Source organism: Salminus brasiliensis, chromosome 6, assembly GCF_030463535.1.
Source record: "Salminus brasiliensis chromosome 6, fSalBra1.hap2, whole genome shotgun sequence".
In the NCBI taxonomy this organism is placed as follows: domain Eukaryota; kingdom Metazoa; phylum Chordata; class Actinopteri; order Characiformes; family Bryconidae; genus Salminus; species Salminus brasiliensis.
Genome location: NC_132883.1, coordinates 40202218 through 40222916, shown reverse-complemented (window position 1 = coordinate 40222916; position 20699 = coordinate 40202218). Strand labels below are relative to the sequence as shown.

Here is a 20699-nt window from a genome sequence, read left to right as displayed (position 1 = left end):
ATAACAACTGCCAGATTCACATTGTCAAAAAGTGAGAAATTACTTATTAGTTATAATACTTTTTATTTTTTTTATTAATATTTCTAAACAAAGAAAATAGAAAAACTAATGCATACAATATATACATATATGATATATTTTGTTACAACAGCTGTGATTTTCCAATTTAATTTGATTAAATATTCAATGTATTATTTAATTTGTTATTATTTAAATGTAGACATTATTATTATTATTATTTACATTAATATTATTGTCATTGTCATTGTCATTATTATTATTATTATTATTATTATTTACGATCACGCTGATGTTTGCAGAGGTTTAAAAAAAAAAAATATATATATATATATAGGCAGTATATATATATATATATATATATATATATATATATATATATATATATATATAAATTATGATGTTCTGCGTTAATGCCAGGAATGTTGCCAGGAAACGTCACGACGTCTGAATAGGTTTCCTAGCAACAGACAGTACACAAACGTGTGACGCACCTGCAGTGACGTGTGAATGAAAACACTACGCTGCCTCTAAACTACGAAGCTGTTTAATATCTTTAAGGTAAATAAAACTACGACATGTCTTCCTCGCTGTCCGTGTTTAGCGACGCCGTGGCCGCCCTGAACTCTGAGCTGAAGCTGGTGGCAGAGTTTCAACGAGATTCCCACCAGGACAAGGTTTTCCTCGCGGGGAGGGGTGAGTGAGAGCGGTGCGCGATGACTCGAGAACGAGTTGATTCGTTCGAAAGAACCGATTCACTAGCACAACTGAATCACTTCACTCACATCACATAGCACATACAGTGGGGAAAAAGTATTTAGTCAGTCACCAATTGTGCAAGTTCTCCCTCTTAAAAAGATGAGAGAGGCCTGTAATTGACATCATAGGTAGACCTCAACTATGAGAGACTAAATGAGAAAATAAAATCAGAAAATCACACTGTCTGATTTTTAAAGAATTTATTTGCAAATAATGGTGGAAAATAAGTATTTGTTCATCTCAAAAGTTCATCTCAATACTTTGTTATATATCCTTTGTTGGCAATGACAGAGGTCAGACGTATTTTATAAGTTGTTTGTTAGGTTGGTGTGTGTATATATAGTAAGTGTGTGACTTTGGTTGCCCAGATGAGGTTTTACAAGCCTGTTTACCACCCTGTTATTTTGCCTCAAAATGAATGATTGGCTAACTAAACCCACATATTACAGCATATTTGAAACCCTGTAACAAAAACACTGGACACAAACATGCGCTGTTAGCAATCTGAAGCCCCTAGCACCATGTACTCTCCCAAAGTCATGGTGTTTTATTATTTTGCGGGCTGATCTCTGGGCTTTCGGGTATGTAGTGGATGAGGTAATATAAAATGAAAATCAAGACTGTTTCTTAGCAGACGTGGGGGTTCTGGAATTGTCCCGTTTTTTATTCTCCTTTTTAATTAAATGGAGGTGTGGCAAGGCCCTGGGGAAAGGGGTGTAGCCAACGTGACCTGGTAGGCAGTGAGATTCCTAGATGACACAAACACAGAGCTCATATACCTTTATTTCAAACACCCTCCACCACACCCAAACGAAAGGTCAAAAGAACATGATGGCCATAGTAGGGGCTCTAATAGTCTCTACCCACATGTCCAGTCTATCTGGGCTCTGTCAGCTCAGCCGTCGTGTGCTCACCACGGTTGTCCTCCCGTGGTAAGACTGAGCAGGCCCTCTTATGCTGAGGCTTGTTAGAGTGTTGATGGTGCGGTTGACGGTATGTCAGGTTCATATCCCAAACTCTCACTATCCAACTAGGCCAAGAATATTGTTAATATTCCAGGGCCTCTTTAACACATTCAGCGATCTGTCGATAATGGACGATCATCTTATTTGACAACCTTTAGATTTTGCAGACCACAGCGCGGGTCTGTGCAGGCAGATACGTCTGAATTTCAGAGACTTTGATTTCCGTGTCTGTTATGGCTGGAAATAAATAACGAAGGTGTGAACTTCTATCAGCATCAGACACTCTCAAATGACACCTTGTTTGGGGAAATCTGGCCGTGTCCAACTGATCAAAGCAGCAGCCCTCAGCCAAATAGATAAAACGGAGCACCATCGACTGGACTGATCTGACACTAATGCTCAAACGAACTCTCTGGCTAACAGACCCACAGACTTCACATGCTTGTTCATGAAGACGTCTTGGGGTAAGAGGTGGAGGGGTGACTAATTCGGCCATTCATCAAAGTCCACAGGGGGGTCATACAGACCTTTTGCAGGCGTCGTTTTGGGATGTAATTTTTTTTGTCATTTCCAATTCCTACCCACAAGCCATGCAGCTTTGTTTCAGCGGCCGGAGTCCAAGAGAGCACGATTGGCAGATTGGGTAGATGCCACTTTCTCCGCTCATTAGCCATGTTGGCCAGCCCAGGCGTCTGTTAACTGGTGCAGTGGAGCTGGGGACCCGGAGTGTGTCGGCTGCCCGGCAATGCAACATCAGTAGCGGTTTATAAAAAAAGAGGTGGTGGCTGGCTTAGCATGTATCGCTGGAGCATTGCTAGTGCTAGGATGTGATTAAATGGCAGTACCTAATTAAAAGATTTTTTGAAAGGAACAATTATTAATTATTTATTAATTTTTTAATTTTATTATTATTAATTTATTTAATAATTAATTTTAATGATTAAAAAGGTTTTTAACATGAATTTTGATTTGAAGTAAATCAGTATACTGTCGGTGTCCAATGGAAACAATGCTCTTGACTTTTAATGGAAGTTAATGTAAAATAAGAGTTTAATCCAAGTAATTTAGAGCATTTCTATTGGTCGGTTCGTCCAGAATTATTCACACAGAGGATAGAAGCAGATACAGGGTTCAAACCATGGAAAAAACTAAGAACGAGCAAAAATGGAGATACATGGTTTTCACTGGACAGCAGTGATATGAGTCAGATGTGTTTTGTGTGGTGTTGTATTGTGCTGCTAACAGAAGGGAAACAGTGTGTTCTAACCCTTTATAGAAGGCCTTGCAATTTCTGGGAATAAACAAACAGAAAAGAATTTTGTAATTATTTATTTATTTATTTATTTATTTATTAACCCTAATTTATACATGCCTAGGACAGTATGTTTATTTGCAGTGTTTTGAACCAACCAAAGTAGTTCTAGCAGCATAGAGTATACTAGCCCACGGTCAGAGAACTGATTGGATTTTTTGAAGTATTAAGTAAGTAAGTAAAAATGTGCTCTGATCATATACACTGATCAGCCATAGCATTAGCACCACTGACAGGTGAAGTGAGCAACATTGATTATCTTCATCTACAATGGCATCTGTCAAGGGGTGGGTATAATAGGCCGCAAGTTCTTAAAGGTGATGTGTTTAAAGCTGGAAAACTGTGCAAGCGCTGTCCTTTTAAAAGTTTTGTATAAAAAAAAGCAGAAGAATAAGAATCTGAGCCACTTTGACAAGAGCCACGTTGTGGACGTCTGAATCAGAACATCTCCAAAAAAAAAAAGGCAGGTCTGGGTTTTTTTCTGGTAAGCAGTGGTCAGTACCTAGCAAAAATGCTCCAAGAAAGCACAACCTGTGAACCTGCGACAGAGTCATGGGCACCTAAGGATCACTGATGCGACTCACAGGACTTTTGCCAGATACACTGTTAAAAGTATACGTTCCTTGAGGAACATTTTAGGGGTTCTTCAATTTCAAACTGTGGAGGAACCTCTTAAGATGCTTTGAGGAACCTACAAGGAACCCTTTCCTTTTAAAAACCTTTTTTTTGAAGGTTCCTTTACAGTTTCAAATTGAAGAACCCCTGAACGTTCCTCAAGAACCGCATACTTTTAACAGTGTAGCATGTCTGGAATGATTAGATCTGTTGTGGAGGCACAAGAGCTACAAGATCTACTTAATATTGGGCAGGTGGTGCTAATGTTGTGGGTGATCGGTGTATAACACAATGAGTGGAATGCTTTCCAGCCAGTCAGACCGATGTTCGTTCATGTTGTCTGCCATTTCTTACTATATCTAGAGTATGTTGGAGAAGAGGGCCAGGCCACAGAGCTTCCTGTAATCTGGAAAATCAAGCAGCAGATTGGCACAGACCCAACCCTTCACCCGGAGTATCCAGCTCCATCAGGCCTCCTAGAATTCACCAGGAAAGCGTCGGAGCTGGCCTTAGGCAGAGACAGCCGTGCCCTTGTGGAGAACAGGGTGATCTTCTATATTCCTTCTTCCAGTAACCACACGTCAACCAATAGGCACAGTCTGTCTGTATGATGTATTACTCTGTTTGTTGAAATTGCTTGTTAACCCACAGTCTGGCCTGTCATTAGCGGTGGCTGGCCAGCTGAATACACTGATAACACGCCAGTTCCACAGCACATGCAACCTGTAGTCTGTTTACATGGGGGGAACGCCATGTGCCTTCGCCGGTGACGTTAAACGTCGCTTTGAGGTGTGAACTAAGGCCTGGACACAAACATTTACCCTTGTCGCTGTCCTCGCCGGAAAAATATGTCCTGAGGACGCCAAGCTCTGAATCACCTACGAAGACAGATAGGGTTGCTGAAAAGGCCTGTTTAACGCCCATGTCATTTCATGGCTGCTTAACCGTAGCTTCAGCCAGTCATGACTTTCATCCCCTCATTCTGCGGAGAAGCGTGGGCTCATTCAGAAAGCTTTGGTGAAATCTCTTTGTTTGCATTCTATACCGGTCCTGCTCCGAGCAAGCCGTTTTACATTCACACCATGACAACTGGAGAGCCAGGAGGCCCTGAAGCTCGCTGCAGGCTAAACATTGTTTTAACACCTGGGTTTTCACTCAGACACTTGTTTAACCGACCTGCAATTAAGTCCCTCTATTCAGACAGGCCATTGACTCAGTCAGAGCCTATTTTGTCTCATTTCACATTTTTTCATATCACCTTTCACACAGTGATGGCTAGACGACTGGGTTTAGAGTGTCTCCACAACATCAGGCTTCATGTCTTATGAGGTTCTTCTGGTATACAGTCGTCAGCCAAGGACAACCTGTAAACCAACCTGTAAACCACTGATGCAACTAACAGGACTTTGAGGATCTGCTGCTAATGATAGTCCTGGTGCCAGATACACTGTTAAAAGTATATGTTGCTTGAGGAACGTTCTCGAGAAGATAAGAACCTCCGAAAGTTCCTCAAAGGTGTAGCACATGTATAAGCCACCTGCAATCAAATCCCTCTATTCAGACAGGCCTTTATGTTGTTTATTAGCATTTTCCCATATAATCTTTCTTGACTCTGGAAGCTCCATTGAAATCTGTTGACCTATTTTTGGAAAGAGAGCTGACAGAGAAAGCAAAGACACCAGTAAACGGCTCGCCGAGAAGTAATATCTCACAGAGTGTCAACAATGTTCAGTTTCAGTTCATCAGGATTACTGCGTTCAGATGGGGTCATGACCTTACGTCACCTAAAACCAATGACTGTAGGAAACATGGACAGCCCAACGTCTCTCTAAAGCGGAGCAATCACAGGTCTAGCGCCTCTGCTGGCTGGTTGCAGTATGACGTGTAGCTCCGCCCATCCCTGTATGTTTCACCGAGCAAAACAGCCTATTTTCCATCTCCATCCACCATTGTTCTCCCCTAAACTTTGTCTTTTCATCCCCAGTTAGTTTTCCCTGAGCTAATATTGGCTTTTTTTTAAGCCCTACTCTGCTGTATTGTAAGAAGGCAGGCTTGAAGTAATTGACACTCTTTGCTGAAAGCAACTTGTCATCTGCAGGACCTTCATTGCGCCCTTTCTGTTCATTACATGGAGTAGCTGAGTTGTAGTGGAACTTACATGAGCTGCACTTTTACTGTTGAAACCTTCCACTTCCTGGAAAAACTGGGAATCCAGAGGTGAAATCCGCTCAGTAAAGGCGGTCTGAGACACGTTTGGTCTAAGAGAAGGGGGCAGGTCTGCCAAATGACCAGGCGAGTCTGGCTCCGCCTCTGGCCTTACACTGCTCTGGTTGCAAATTTGACAACATGGCGGACAGTTTTGGCTTCAGGATGGCTGGATTTCTGTAGGATGGAACTGTAGGGAATGGAACCACGGTGTCCAGTAGTCGTGATACTTCCAGACTTAAGCTCTCCCTAATCTCACCTTTCAGTGCTTGATGACCTAGCGATGTTGCAGCAATGCTGTGATTAACATCAGTTCACGCTGTGTAGGTTGTAGGAGTGCAGGCGGTGGGCATGTCTGGAGCTGTGCGTTTGGGAGCGGAGTTACTGAAGCACTGCTACTGCACCAGCTCCTCCTGGAACGGCCCTGTCCTCCTCTCCTCTCCTTGTGCTGGTGGGTTGCATAGCACTTGTACGGCTACACTCCTAAAAATGAAGGTGCTACCAAGGGTTCTTTGAGGGATGTCACTGAAGAACCAGCTGTGTAAAAGAGACGTGTGTTCTCTGGTTGATGTAAATGTTCTTTGCTAATTGATACATTATATAAGTGGTTCTTCTATGACTTTGCTCAAAGAACCCTTTGTAGCACCTTAATTCGTAGGAGTGTACATCATTTAATAGCTTCTTGGAGTTCCCCAAATATACTAAACATTCCAGTAGTCTTGAAATATCATGAAAAACATCTTGAAATACCTTCTGATGTCCAGCCTAACGTATTTTAATCTACACTGACTTTTGAATTCCAGCCTATTTATTTGGGGCCTAGTATTTAAAGAACACTGAACACCAGATATAGAGAGCCTATAAGTTCCAACCCCTGTATACTAACACGTATTCCACCCTGCATGGGGTTTTCTGGTGGTACCAGTATGGTTGTGATTAATTGTTAATTATAAAAGGTTAATTATATTGTTTATTTTTGTTTAAGTTTTGGACCTAAAGAGGAAGATCTGGTGTTACTTTTCACAGAGTCATTACAAAGCATCTTTGAAGCAGCAGGGATTGGGGATGTCCAGCACTACCGGTACTGGGATGGTGATCTTCGAGGGGCGTGTGTGGAGAAGATGCTGGAAGACTTGGAGAAAGCTCCAGAGCAAAGCGTGGTGGTCCTTTCAGCCTCGGGACACTATCCCACTGGAGCTGACCTTTCTCAGGAGGACTGGAGAAGAGTGACTGATGTGCTGGTGGTAATGTCTAGACTAGAGAACTAGAGCCTTTCATTGGACAACTTTAAATAGGCACTCTAGGCAATACACTCTAGGCTAATTTTGTGCCAACATCATGAATCCATGGACCCAACCTCCCTTGTGTTAACCACCCAGGCTGGTGGAGGTGGTGTACTGCTGTCTTGCTGTAGGGGATGCTTTCTTGCCACACTTTGGGCTCATTGATACCAGTCAATCACCTCTTTAATGCCACAGCCTGTTTGAGTATTGTTGCTGACCATGTGCATCCCAGCATGTGCATCCCAGTGGTGGCTCTTCCCAGTTTCCAAACCTGAATCAAATAGAACACCTCTGGGATGTGGTACAGGAAGAGATTTATGAAAGTTCTCCTGAAAAATCAGTCACGCAGTCACATCAGCATGGACCAGAATCTCAAAGGAAGGTTTTCCATCTAGTGGAATCCATGCCATGAAGACCTGAGGCTGTTTTCAGAACAAAAGGAGGCCCGATCCAGTGTTAGTGTAGTGTATAATTCATGTGATACAGGGAGAGCTTGATTTTTTTGCTGATGAGCTGAATTGGGTGGGTTGGAGCAGGGTAAACAGAAAGCTGTGTGAAACTCTCGTCTCCAGGACTGGAACTGAGAGTGCTTGCTCGTGGCACCTACAGGACCAAAGGCTTCATCATGAATGTTTTAGCAGTTGATTTAATCATTGATGCTTTACCCTGAACCCTCCCTCTCCGCCTCTCTCTCTTTCATTCTTTCCCAGAGTCGCCAGCTCCTGCCCTTCTTCCTGCTGCCTGCTCAGGGCTTGTGCAGTGGGGATGTGGATCAGGATTCCTGGGTTTTGAGACATTGTGTGTCCTCAGGGCTGGAGCTGTTGTGTGCTCAGTCCTTCTCCCACAGCTTCAGCCTGTATGGTAAGAGCAATCACATGCACAAACACAGCATTAAACATTCACCTTGTGCTGCATTTTCCCACTTGGAGCTTCCCCAGGCTCAAACTGTGTGGAGCTGGAGAGGAAACAGAAGCTCACGTAAACACTGGTAGTACACGGACAGTGTACTTTGGGCCCTGACCAGTGATCTCTCCTGAGATCAGCTGCTGTTGTTAGACCAAGTACTGGCCCGGGTCAGGATCGCAGGGAAGGACTTCTTGACAAGTCATCATGCAAGAATGAACTTGGAAGAACACAAGGAACGGAGGACCCCTATTGAGATAGTACACATAGTGCTGTGTACTTGTGTGCTATTGCGCAACACAGTGAGCCCAGCTGTTGTTGACCATTATCCAAAGCTAACCAGCTTAGCTAAGGCTACCTAAAGAGGAAATATGAGCCTCGCAACGTAACAGAATAAACAGCCGTCGTTTGTATCAAGTAACTAAGATTTGACAACTTTGCGACACATCATTTTACGTCTAATTTTACCCAATTTGGAAAGCCAATTTATATCAACTTCCATATAACTAGCAATGCCCTTAACACTAGGAGGGTGAAGACTAGCATAGCACCTCTCTCTTTTTTTAGTATACTCTTGATTTGAGAAGAAACAATGAATGAGCAGGTGTCCCAATACTTTTGTCCATCTAGTGTATCTCATTACCATGTCACATATCAAGAAAAAGATCGGATGTGGGCCACTTTTACAAGCTGTGTGCACACAGCAGCCTCAGAGACTGAACTTTTTGGGTCTAGATCTTGACTGGCTCTCATTCGGGTTCTTCTGTTGTCGTTTAAAGTATATCGTCAGTATTACTGAAGATTTACTGTACCTACTGTACCTCTCCTCACACTGTATTCTGGCACATCCTCAGGAGAAAGAGTGGGTCACCTGCTTTGCGTCCTAAAGGACGATTCCAACCTGCTGGCTGTCCAGTCTCAGGCAGAGAAGGTCATCCGAACGCTTTGGTCCCGTCCACCAGCAGGAGGTGCCAGAGTGGTTACAACGGTGCTGACCAATCCTGCGCACCTGGTTGAATGGTATGTCAGAACGCAGGTTTCCAGGTTCCTGATACTGTACTTAGTCACCAGGAATAGCAGAATGTCACACAGTGGGAGAAAGCACATTAGCAAGGGATTACTGAATGACCGTTAGAGAGTACTTACCACCTTGGTGTTGTTTGAGATTTACAGTTGGCACAGCGCTCATTGCTGGGGTTTATGCTTCCATTACTTACAATGCTCTTAAATGCAGTACCTGTTCTCTTGTGGAAATGGTTTCATGCATTATTGAGTCGGTGATTGCGGACGGCCCTTTCAGGCAGGAGGGGTTGAAGGGCGCGGCGGAAAGGTGCATGCTAATGCGGGAACGTCTCCGAGAGAAGATGCGGCTGCTTGGAAGCCCAGGCAGCTGGGACCCCTTGATAAAACCGGGAGGACTCTACTGCTGCATTGGGCTGACTGGTGAGAACAAAAGTACAAATAGCACATGCATACATTTCCATAAGCTTATGTGAGCCGAGTTTAAGGTGGCCACTCTGTACGCTGTAGCTATGAAATATACACTATATGCCTACTATATGTTTGTGGACACCCCTTCTATCTAATGAATGCATTCAGCTGCTTTAAGTTGCACCCATTGCTGACACAGAATTGCAAATGCACATTTGCAGCTTGTCTAGACCCTGTAGAGAAGTACAGCCAATAGAACTAGGACTCTCCAGGGCAGATAAACATGAATACTGGCATCTTGCTGCCTAATGGCAGGTGTGTACTAGAGGGCTATAAATCCCTCCCACCACCACCTCCCGTAAGCTGTGGAGCTGTGGAACTGTGTTATCATTGCTCCAAAAACTTGAAGGAAGCCTTCTTCCTTGGACAGTAAAGACAGTTACTCCAACAAAAAGCAGTATAAACTTTGTTACTGTCCTTGATTTAGGAAGAAGCCGTGAATGCGCAGGTGTCCCAATACTTTTGTCCACAGCTTGCTAATTCCCCTGCTCTAACAGACGTCCTAGCCTGGCAATTAACAGCCAATTAAAAGTAAAAAAAAAAAGGTTTTGGGTTATTTTATGTGGCAGAGGCTCCGTCCACACCTGGCACTAACATGCGCACAAGGTGATCTGATCGTAAGTGGACAGCACAGTATACAGGTATACAGTATAACTTAAGGATGCCTGCAACCCTCTGACTGTCTGTCTTTCTGTCTGTATGTCCATCCTTCTATATATCTGCCAGTCTTATTGTCCTATCCCTTGTCCTACCACTTTATCTGAATGGCTCTCTGGGTATCTGTCCCTCTACAGTTCTCTATCTAACCCTTCGATTAATGTAATCCGATCACTTAAACCACATTCAGGGGTGCTCAGAGACGCTCAGAGACATCACGTGAAGGCCAAAGAGCCCCGATATGCCCCTGACAGCAAAGCAAAGTGAAGACATCTGATGAAGTCAGAGGAGGAGACATCCTATACTCCTGTATAACAGTATATAATATAGTAACAAGGTCCGATCTGTGCAGAAAGGCTTTAAGAGTGCCTCGATTAATTGCACCTTTATAATGCCAGAACAGAAAGCTCAGAATAACAGGGGCATAACAAGCGCCTCAACGCAGTAACTTGTACTTGTTCTTTTCCTTTAAGAATTCTGAGTTGTTTGTGACATTTAAATGACTCCTGGAGGTCAGCTTTGTGCTCACCAGTTATCCCATATCTTCATTAGGGGGGGGGGCATTCTAGGACTATTACTTGTAAACTCTTTATGATTCATCTGTTATTTTTTAGGAATGTGAAGAACTCTGCTTCTCCTCTCAAGCTTTTAGTGCCCTTTCAAAGCTTGTCATCATTGTACAGTCAATTCCCCTTTTAACCCACTCAGTCTTGCCTATTACTTGGAACTCTGCAGCACATGAAATGTCACTTGACTTCCAATCTACTGCCTGAACTCCGGCTAATGAATCGGATTAAAAGCAGTCACGTTGCCTTCCTTAGAAGTGCATGAAAATTGTATCTATCTGACTTTTTGGTAACCGAGCGTAAAATGAAAATATAATTGAGCCAAATTCATTTGCACTCCCTCTCTCCCTGGCTGTGTAATAAATATACACACATATCTACTTGCGAAAGCGGTGACCTAATATTCCCAAATAATGACCGTGGACCGGACATCAATGGCTCATCTTGTGGGACGATGGCGATTAGGGAAATGGGTTCACGCGAGTTCATCCATGAATGGATGTTAGTCAGAGCTTAATTCATTTTGTCCATTAGCTCAACAGGTCGGATTTCTGGTGAAGAGGCGACACGTTTACCTGCTGCCGGAGGGCTGTCTGAACATAAGTGCCATCAACAGCCGTAATCTCGACTACGTGGCTGAATCCATTCATCTGGCGCTGACGTCGCAACTCTGAACCTGACGGATGTCATGCAGTGCAGATAATTACCAGCATTGATTCGTCCTGCTCCACTTCGGCTGCACTGGCTAATTTTGTATGGTTACATCTTTTAAGAGCTGAGTAGATAGACGTATGATTCTGACATAGGCAGGCTGTACAGTACTGTGCAAAAATCTGAGTAAATGTAAAAGTGCAAGGCTAATTATCTGTCGAGAAAGCATTTATTGATCATTGATCATTGATTTATTCATCATTGATCACAAAACTCAGATCAGATGACAAGTTAGCATTCAGTTTGTTATTGTCTCATTGAATTAGTAACTCTTATTTTGGTGGTCTGTTTGTGGGCTTGTATAAATAACTGTAATTTTATTTTGATTTTGATGTGTATTACTGACTTTTATTTTGATATGGTCTGTTTGTCTTATTGACTTTTATTTTAACGGTCTGTTCAAGTGTATTACAGACTTTTATTTTGACATGGTCTGTTTGTTCGTTTGTAAATTATACTTTTATTGTAATGGTCTGTTCAATTGTATAAATGACTTTTATTTTGATGGTCTGTTCAATTGTATAAATTACTTTTATTTTGACATGGTTTGTTTGTTTTAGTGACTTTTATTTTAGCGGTCTGTTCAATTGTATAAATGACTTTTATTTTGATGGTCAGTTCATGCGTATTACTGACTTTTATTTGGACATGGTCTGTTTGTTTTAGTGACTTTTATTTTAACGGTCTGTTCAATTGTATAAGTGACTTTTATTTTAACAGTCTGTTCAATCATATAAGTGACTTTTATTTTGATGATCTGTTCATGCGTATTACTGACTTTTATTTTGACATGGTCTGAATGGAATTGTACGCTTAGCTACGCTTAACTCACTATGTTGCATGCTGACGAGACTGGTGATTGTGGGAAATGTAGTTCCCTAGCTTCAGTTACCTGCGTTTCTGTTATTGTTACAAATCGGTTGATTTGTCTGACAAACACACATGACCACTTGAACGTAATCCACGGCTAAACGCACATCCACGTTACCTACCACCCCGAGCCTGGGAGATGCTAGCTAACGTGTTGGCTAGCCAAATGCAGATGTTTTGGCAGGACGTTCTTTTAGCAGCTTGCTAACGGTTCAGGTCCAGGTAGCATAGGGAGCAGTTGGGCTGGGCGTGGTTATTCAAATTTACAGAAAAACCATCCCTGTATTTGATTTCTTCATCAAATTAGTCATGCTAAGCACAGCCATACTAGGCAAACCTTCCTACTAAAGCATACTACATTTACCCTTTAGCTGTAAAGAATTAGTTACAATCTTTAAATGATCAGAGTGTGTTGAGGTTATGCTTGATTTATCATTGATATTATTTATATTCTGGTAGGATATAGACAGAGGTACTTGAGGAAACAGAAGCTAGTGTGAGGAAGCTACTCCAGTATGGGCTTTCAATGAGATGTGTATGTGGTGTGCTGAGGGTTCTTCAGTAATTCTTTAAGGACAAGCTTTTGAGGCAGCACCAATTACAGCGTAGATCTGCAGCATCATACAAATCCCTCTCATTAGAAGGATAAAGGCGTCCTCACGCCATGGAGCAGTCAGAGAAATCCACTGCACGCTTTCCTGTTCATTTACGGAGATGAGAAGCGGCAGAATCGGCTGAGTGCTGATCGAGCGTTGGGATTTGTGACCTCACGACATGCCCCATGCATTTCAACTGATGGAACTGCTGTACCGCTGTGCTGGGAATGGTCACTGATCCTACTTTGGCTAATTAAAATGTAATAAATGTGCCGCCTGACTTGTCTGGCATGTTCATATAGGCCAGGGTATTCCACAGTCCGGCCCCGGGGCCAAATGCGGCCCACAGCCCGATTGTAATCGGCGTGTCAGTTAACCAGTGTGAAATTGACATATCTATTATGATTCTGCCCATTATTTCCATACGGCTTGTCCTCAAGCAGCGTACCCATCACTGCAGAGCATTTTAATGAACGCTACTTCTTCCGTAGCAACATAGGTGGAATATTCAGGAGGGAGCGTCTTGGTTTGGGGCTGCTTTGCTGAGCAGTACATCTAAATGTGTATCAAAAGGGTTTGCAGGGGAATGTAAAAGCAGCAGCTCGTGACCTCAAGCCGAAGAGGGGCTGGGTGCGGCGACATGACGATGACCCAAAACATACAAGTGAATGGCCAAGTCAGAATCCTGACCTCTAAACCTTATGAAGATGCTGTGGCATGCCCCGAAGAATCCTAGAAGTGCTGATGAACTGTAAGATATTCGTAGAGAGGAATGATCCAGAATCTGATTTGCAGCTCCAGGAAATGTTTGGTAGAGATAATGCTGCTTATAAAGGGTTATATGGGGTTCACTTAATTTTTCTCGCCTGCACTGTTTACTCGGTGTAATCAATAAAAGACGTGAACAGGACAGTTGTTTGTGTGTTATTAGTCTAATTAGATTTTCGTGTGTTTCTATGATTGTAATTTGGATAATAAGCAGGCTATATTGTATTAGTAAGAAAAACCCACTTTCTCTTAGGGGTCTTTTTAATCATGTTAATCACGTTTGTGTTGGAAACTCCTGCTAGTTTACTGCTCTTTTCTTCTTTGTTTTTTAGATAAATTAGTTCGTCTCATTTTCTCCCAATCTGGAACTGCCAATTGACCTACACATTCATAGCCACCGCTAGCACTAGCAATACTCCCGACACTAGGGGACACTAGATGTCTTCATCGATACATGAAAAGCCAGCCACCGCCTCTTTTCTAGCATTGCCGGGTAGACAACAAAGCTGGAGGAAAGTGCAGGGTCCCCGGTTCCACCGCACCAGTTAACAGACAGCCAATTGTGCTCTCTCAGACTCTGGACGCTGATGGCTGATGGAAAAGCAGCATAGCTCAGCTTTCATACTTGCAACCCCCAGGCCATTTGGCCATAGTGATAGCGCATTAGACCGCTGAGCCACTCAGAGCCTGATCGTCCCCTTCTTTGCATAACAATACTGCTCCAGAAAAAAAAATCCACTTTCTAAAAGTGACAGGCCTTGTTATGCACAGTGCTTGGGTGATAGTTTCAATTAAAACTGCTGTGGGATATTAGAGGATATTATCTGAAAAGCTTTCCAGAGAGTGCAGTGTGGAGCTGTGTCTTACCTTATCTTAATAGCTTAGTGTCTGTGCTACTTTCAAGGCTGCTCATTGGCACTTGCTGTGATGAAATCACTAAAAAAGAAATACACATATCTCAGCACTCCACATGATCCCACTGATCCCACTGTGACCTACTTTTACTCTGGAAATTAATCATAAAGCATATATTCACTGATCAGCCATAATATTACAACCAGGGGAAATGAATAACATTGATTATCTGGTTACAGTGGCATCTGACAATGTGTGGGATACATATTAGGCATGGAGTGAGCAGTCAGTTCTTGAAGTTGATGTGTTGGAAGCTCAAAAAAATGAGCAAGATTAAGAATCTGAGCCACTTTGACAAAGAACCAAACTGTGATGGCTAGACTACTGGGTCAGAGCATCTCCAAAACATCAAGCAGGTCTTGTAGGGCGTTCCTGAAATGCAGTGGTTGATATCTACCAAAAGCAAGGAAGGACAACTGGTGAACTGTTGACAAGCTCATTGGCACCCAAGGTTCATTGATGTGGTCCATGGAGGCCTCAATTCACAACTTGCAGGACTTAAAGGACCGGCTGCTAACATCTTGGTGCCAGATACCAAAGGATGCCTTCAGAGTGGCAGCACATGTCCGATACTGCAGCACCATTTAAGGTGGAACAGAAATTTGTATAACCTGCCTTGCATGTAGGGTAGCCTCCAGTATGTGTTGTGCTACTCTCCTCCAACTCCCTCTGCAGTCTGTGCAGACCATGCTGACCCCTTCTTCTCACCCATGACCTCACTTAAAGCCACTTTCCATGTGTCTTTTGTTTTGGGTCAGCAGAAATAGGGGCAGGAATCTGCATCTTCTAGGTAGCGTGAGGCACGAGTGTTTTGGGGCGTGTTGCAATGGGCTCTTGATGCTCACGTAGCTAACTAGCAATGGAGGTTGTTAATGCCCCACCAGTTGGCATCAAGCAGTCTCTACATGCCTGAATCATCTCATACTGACCTCAAACCACACTGAGGTAGGCATAGACTGTCTTGTGTAAGAATGTCATCTATAAAAAAAGAACAAAATCTGGGCTTTGAAGGTGGTCAGCTCGATTTTACTGAACCACTGATTTAAATGCAGAGACACTGAGGGTTGAGTAACATGGTACAATAGAGTCATGTGGTCATTTCTTCCATGTGATGGCTTATTAAAGTGAATGGGTAATTGTACATGACTCTGGGGCTTCAGTGTACCCTCTTACTGTTCCCTGTAGTGAAGCTTCAAAGGGAATTTATCAATAAAGATCAATGAACTGGGCTGATTTCTCACACTTTGATTAGTGCTGGCATGTTCCGGTGCAATGAGATGACTAAAGAAAGAAATCACAGAAGAAAGTAAAAAATGTGCTTTGATGTTTAAAAGTCGTGTTTAAACTTTTTTTTTAATGAATCAACATTAACGAGTGTTTATTTCACAAATAACAATATTCTCCCGTTAACTGTCTACTATTGTCTAGGCCCCCCTTGTGCCACCAAAACTTTCTAGGGTAAAATAACAGGGTGGTAAACAGGTATGTAGAACCACATCTGAGCATTTTTACCCCCAACCGAAGTCACATACTTACTATTTATACATCAAATCACAGCTTAAATACTCAGTAAATGGATTCTATGACATTTTTAATTGCCAAACTGATTGACTAAGTGTAGAAGTCTTGTTTTGCCACTGTATGGAAGAACCCTTTTTGCTAAGACTGCGCTGTCTCCTGGTTCACTGCTACTAACTGCCTCATTGCCGGTGATTAACAAATGCCGCTTTCCATTTGACACTATCCAGCCATACAGCAATCACCCTACACAGCCTTGATGCGCCTCTAACGAGGTCTCCGCATCGGAAAATTAGCTGTTTGAGAAGTTTAATTACCCTTGCCTGATGACTCACGCGCCGTGGCATGTGACAGGTCTTCTTCTGATTTACTCCAAATCAATTAATGCTTCTTCCAGGGAAGCGTGCACCAGCGCACACGTAGGGTTTTGTTTTCTGAAGAGCATGTGTTCAGCGCTGATCAAAAAGAGCCCTTCAAACCACTGCATCAACCAGCATTCGCACCCATGACCTTGCCGTAGCGCTTTTGTGAGTCAGCCGGCAAAATGAGACAAAAGCCGAAGGAGAAACCGGCTGGAGTTTGATAATGCAAGGCGGAGGAAGGTGCTCCGTTGATAGCTTGAGTGAATAACGCAGAAATTACTGGGGCATAAACTGAATCTCAACAAAACCTGTGCTGTACTACACTCTCAGCTAAAGAGGTTTTTTGACTGACAACAGTAGCAGTCTGAAGGCCTAAATAAAGCTATTTTTAAAAGGGTCTGAGCATCTCTCAGGATTTGGTGCGTCCCTAAGACACAGTTAATAGCAGCGCTTGAAGTGAAAAACAAACAAAACAAAAGTAAACAGAACACAGTGCCAGCACTGCCAGAGATATTACTGATGTTTGTCATGCAAAAAAATCCAAAATGTTCACTTCCTACAGAAAAAGGGAAAACAACCTTCTTAACTTTCAATGGACGTTAATGTAAAAAATTAGATTCCAGTCAATTTACATTTCTATTCTATTCTTCTCAATGTGAAGATCAACTTCAGATTCTGTAAACTGTGAAAAAAATTAAATGGTTAAATAAAATTTTACGTGATTATAAAAAATAATAATATGTACTAATTATTACTTAATTATGTAATATCTCTAATGATGTAATATCTCTAATGATGTAATATCTCTATGATGCTGTGTAGCTTATTGTGTGTTTACTGTTGACAGCACACAGCCTTAGTTGACAGTCTCTGCTCTGCGATGGTACATTGCTGCAGACATTAACGTTACTTAACTAGTGTTACGGTTAATTGGCTAACTAATGTTATTGTTACTTGATTAACATTAACGTAACTTGACTAGTGTTAACGTTACTTAACTAACATTAACGTTACTTCACTAGTGTTAACGTTACTTGACTAGTGTTAACGTTACTTAACTAACATTAACGTTACTTGACTAGTGTTAACGTTACTTAACTAACATTAACGTTACTTGAGTAGCGTTAACATTACTTGACAAGTGTTGATGTAACTTGACAAGTGTTGATGTTACTTGACTAACATTATCGTTACTTGCCGAACATTATTGTTACTCGACTAGCACTAACGTTACTTGACTAACACTAATGTTACTTGACTAACATTATTGTTACTTGACTAACATTAATGTTACTTGACTAGTGTTAACGTTACTTGACTAACATTAATGTTACTTGACTAACATTAACGTTACTCGACTAGCATTTGCGTTATTTGACAAACATTGTTGTTGCTCGACTAACATTAACGTTACATGACTAGTGTTAATATTAATTGACTAGTGTTAATGTTAACTGACTAACGTTACTTGACTTATAATAACATTACTTGACTAGTGTTAGTTACTTGTCTAACTTTAACGTTACTTGACTAGTGTTATCGTTACTTGACTAGACTAGCATAAAAAACAGGTGGTGGCTGACTGTCCTCATCCTCCCAGTGTTGGGAGCATTGCATGTGAAGGGGGAGAATATGCATGGGTTGGTTAATTGGTATCAAAATTGTGGACAAAATGGGTAAATAAAATTAATAAATAAATGCACTTTTTGGTTTATTAACATTACGATGACCTTCTTTCACAAAATATGTTGTTCTTGTCTTGAGATCTACCTTCCCTCCTTCTGCACATACTAAAATATTTTTATTCATAGCTTCAATCCTGTTCCTGCTTAAAATAACAGGAAACTAATTTTCACATGCAAGTATTTGGAATAGTGCCAGGTACAGAAATGTCTCATGTCAAAACGCCTTTCTGTAAAATAGTTTTTTGCTATAATTGGAATCCATTAGTCCTCTTAACACAAAACCTTCAACCCCGTCCCATAAACTCGGTGACATTTGTTAATGTGACGGGGTGGAATGGTTGTTACGGAGCTGACTTCACTGACTTCACAAAGGCCACCCATTCGTAAGAATGACTCATCTACATGAGGTTTCCTTGAATATGAGGAACCATTTACCCAATCAAACCTTTCTCCGGGTTGTCGGGGTAGTCCACGCGAATGTGTGCGGCCTTCACTGGGCTCTAAATTTCTCCTTCTTACTCCCTATCTGCTATTCCCCACGTGTGATGGAGCTGAAGGTGCACTCAAGAAATTACAGTAGACGAGTTTGTCGGATATTAAATCAAGAGGTTGGACATCCGCAGGAAGGACGATACGGGTCAGTTAAGGTCCGGAGAAGCTGGATCGTCTGTCTGAAGGTGAAGCCCATGCGCTACATATGTGTAAAAGTGCAGTCAGTGCCTGAGCATCTTAACAGATGGGCAAAACAAAGTAAATGAAGCTGATTAATAACAAACGCCTATTAGACACTACTGAACCCTTTCAGCAGACATCCCCTGATGTATCACAGGCATCGTGCTATACATACAAATGTAAATGTCTAATTACGTATAATAAATTAGGCTGACTCAGTTAATACGGTAATGTTGCATTAACCAAATCATTTATTAACACCAGTTTCCTGGTTTGACCCTTCCAAGTATCTGTAGTGTGAAGCCCAGCTGCTCAGCTGTATGATGCTATTGCAGAATCCATGATTGTTTGGCCCTCATTTTCAGATTAGCATTTGATTGACCTTTAAGCACTGCAAAAAACAATTTACTTATGAAACTATTAAAGTAATAATATAATAAATAAGTATAATAATAATTATTTCAATAGTAGGTCAACAGAACATGCTGAGGTGTCTATTTTTGTTCTATTTTTGATGTAGTGTGATAAATTCAGCACCTTCAGCACACTGCTCTGGGCAATGCAAGCAGGAAACCAGCAGGAAACCAGTGCCACTGACTGCAATACAAGCCTGGCTCCATCCCCCGTGCTTAACAGTTGGAGAGGCGTTTTTTTTACGAAATGTCTATTTTGTTCTAGATGTTCTATTTTGACTTCATCAGTCCACAGGACTTGTTTCTGAAATGGGAAACAACAGCACGCAAACTGGAAATATTAGTGTCACCATGCCTAAAAGCTGTAGCACGGCACTGTGTTCGTCCAATGATAAAACCCTAGAACCCTAGTTTACGATTTTCTTTACCTCCCCAAAGAGCCAAACACAGCAAAAGGACAGTATTGTTGTGCCAAATATAAAAATATAAAAATAACTTTGTGGAAATGTGCTCTTGGGGGCCCCCTGGTGGCGTCGAGGCCCTAAGCGGCCGCGTAATTCGGGTATGCCTCGGGCCAGCTCTGCCTTCATATTCTAAAGCATGTAGTGCTCCTGTCCTGTGCAGCATGTGATAAGAAAGAGCATAAAAGACGAAGTGCTTGTAAGGGATGAAGGGCAGAGTCAACAGAAGCGGATCTTCTTAGGCTACAGAGTGACACGGGTTAATGAATAGGCACCCACACGAGGCTCACGTGAGCTGCTATTTGGATGATACTTATCAAGAATCCCTGGATTTAATTAGCATTGTCTTCATGCCGGCCTCAATCAGACCACACTGCATAACTAGAGCCACGGCAGCTAATCAGCTGCTTCTTCTCGTCACCTTAGAGAAGGAATTACGCCCAATTACATCTGTGCTTTTCATGGGGTTTGTTCACAAGTACCTTGCTTGAAGGGGCGTTTCATCAATCTTCCAGCATTTCTGCATAAATAATCACTTACGATATCAACAAAGCCAGCCCCAGCGGTTTGACACAAAATGCACAGTTTTAGAAAATCATACCCAGTCGAAATTGTATGAAGCGTGTAAAGGGGCGATGTCTAACTTTGCCTGAAGTCTGCTAATAATGTTTGAGTGGTTTTATAGTCCAAAAGCATAATTTAGATAATACGTACATATCATATCACATAATACATGGCCATTTTTTATTTCCCAGATAGCAATCAGTCATTGACAGCATTAAGTTCATTGAATCAATGCTCCAGTCTGATGTTAATTCATCACCAATTTCCATCCTGAATTATTAATAATAAAACAACGTTGAAATTTTAACAGAAAATCTACATAAACTCAACATCACTTCTCTTATTAAAACATTTAAAATCCTGTTACTGCAGTAAAATGTGGAATATCAG

General features: G+C 41.9%; 1 protein-coding gene across 1 annotated transcript; it reads left to right on the top strand.

The window, feature by feature from the left end:
- The first annotated feature begins 513 nt into the window (after positions 1-513).
- got1l1 (glutamic-oxaloacetic transaminase 1 like 1) lies at positions 514-11883 on the top strand. Its single transcript, XM_072681094.1, has 8 exons — positions 514-714; positions 4033-4214; positions 6202-6325; positions 6901-7118; positions 7868-8018; positions 8915-9080; positions 9361-9503; positions 11309-11883. Exons 1-8 carry the CDS (start codon positions 597-599, stop codon positions 11446-11448), a joined length of 1242 nt encoding a protein of 413 aa, XP_072537195.1. The 5' UTR covers positions 514-596; the 3' UTR covers positions 11449-11883.
- Positions 11884-20699: the final 8816 nt, after the last annotated feature.

Excerpts from the sequence above, each read along its gene's own strand:
- got1l1 (XM_072681094.1), top strand. The coding sequence starts at position 597 with ATGTCTTCCTCGCTGTCCGTGTTTAGCGACGCCGTGGCCGCCCTGAAC. Across the intron at positions 4,215-6,201 it reads GTGCCCTTGTGGAGAACAGG|GTTGTAGGAGTGCAGGCGGT; the intron begins GTGATCTTCTAT and ends CACGCTGTGTAG. Across the intron at positions 6,326-6,900 it reads CCTCTCCTCTCCTTGTGCTG|AGTCATTACAAAGCATCTTT; the intron begins GTGGGTTGCATA and ends TACTTTTCACAG.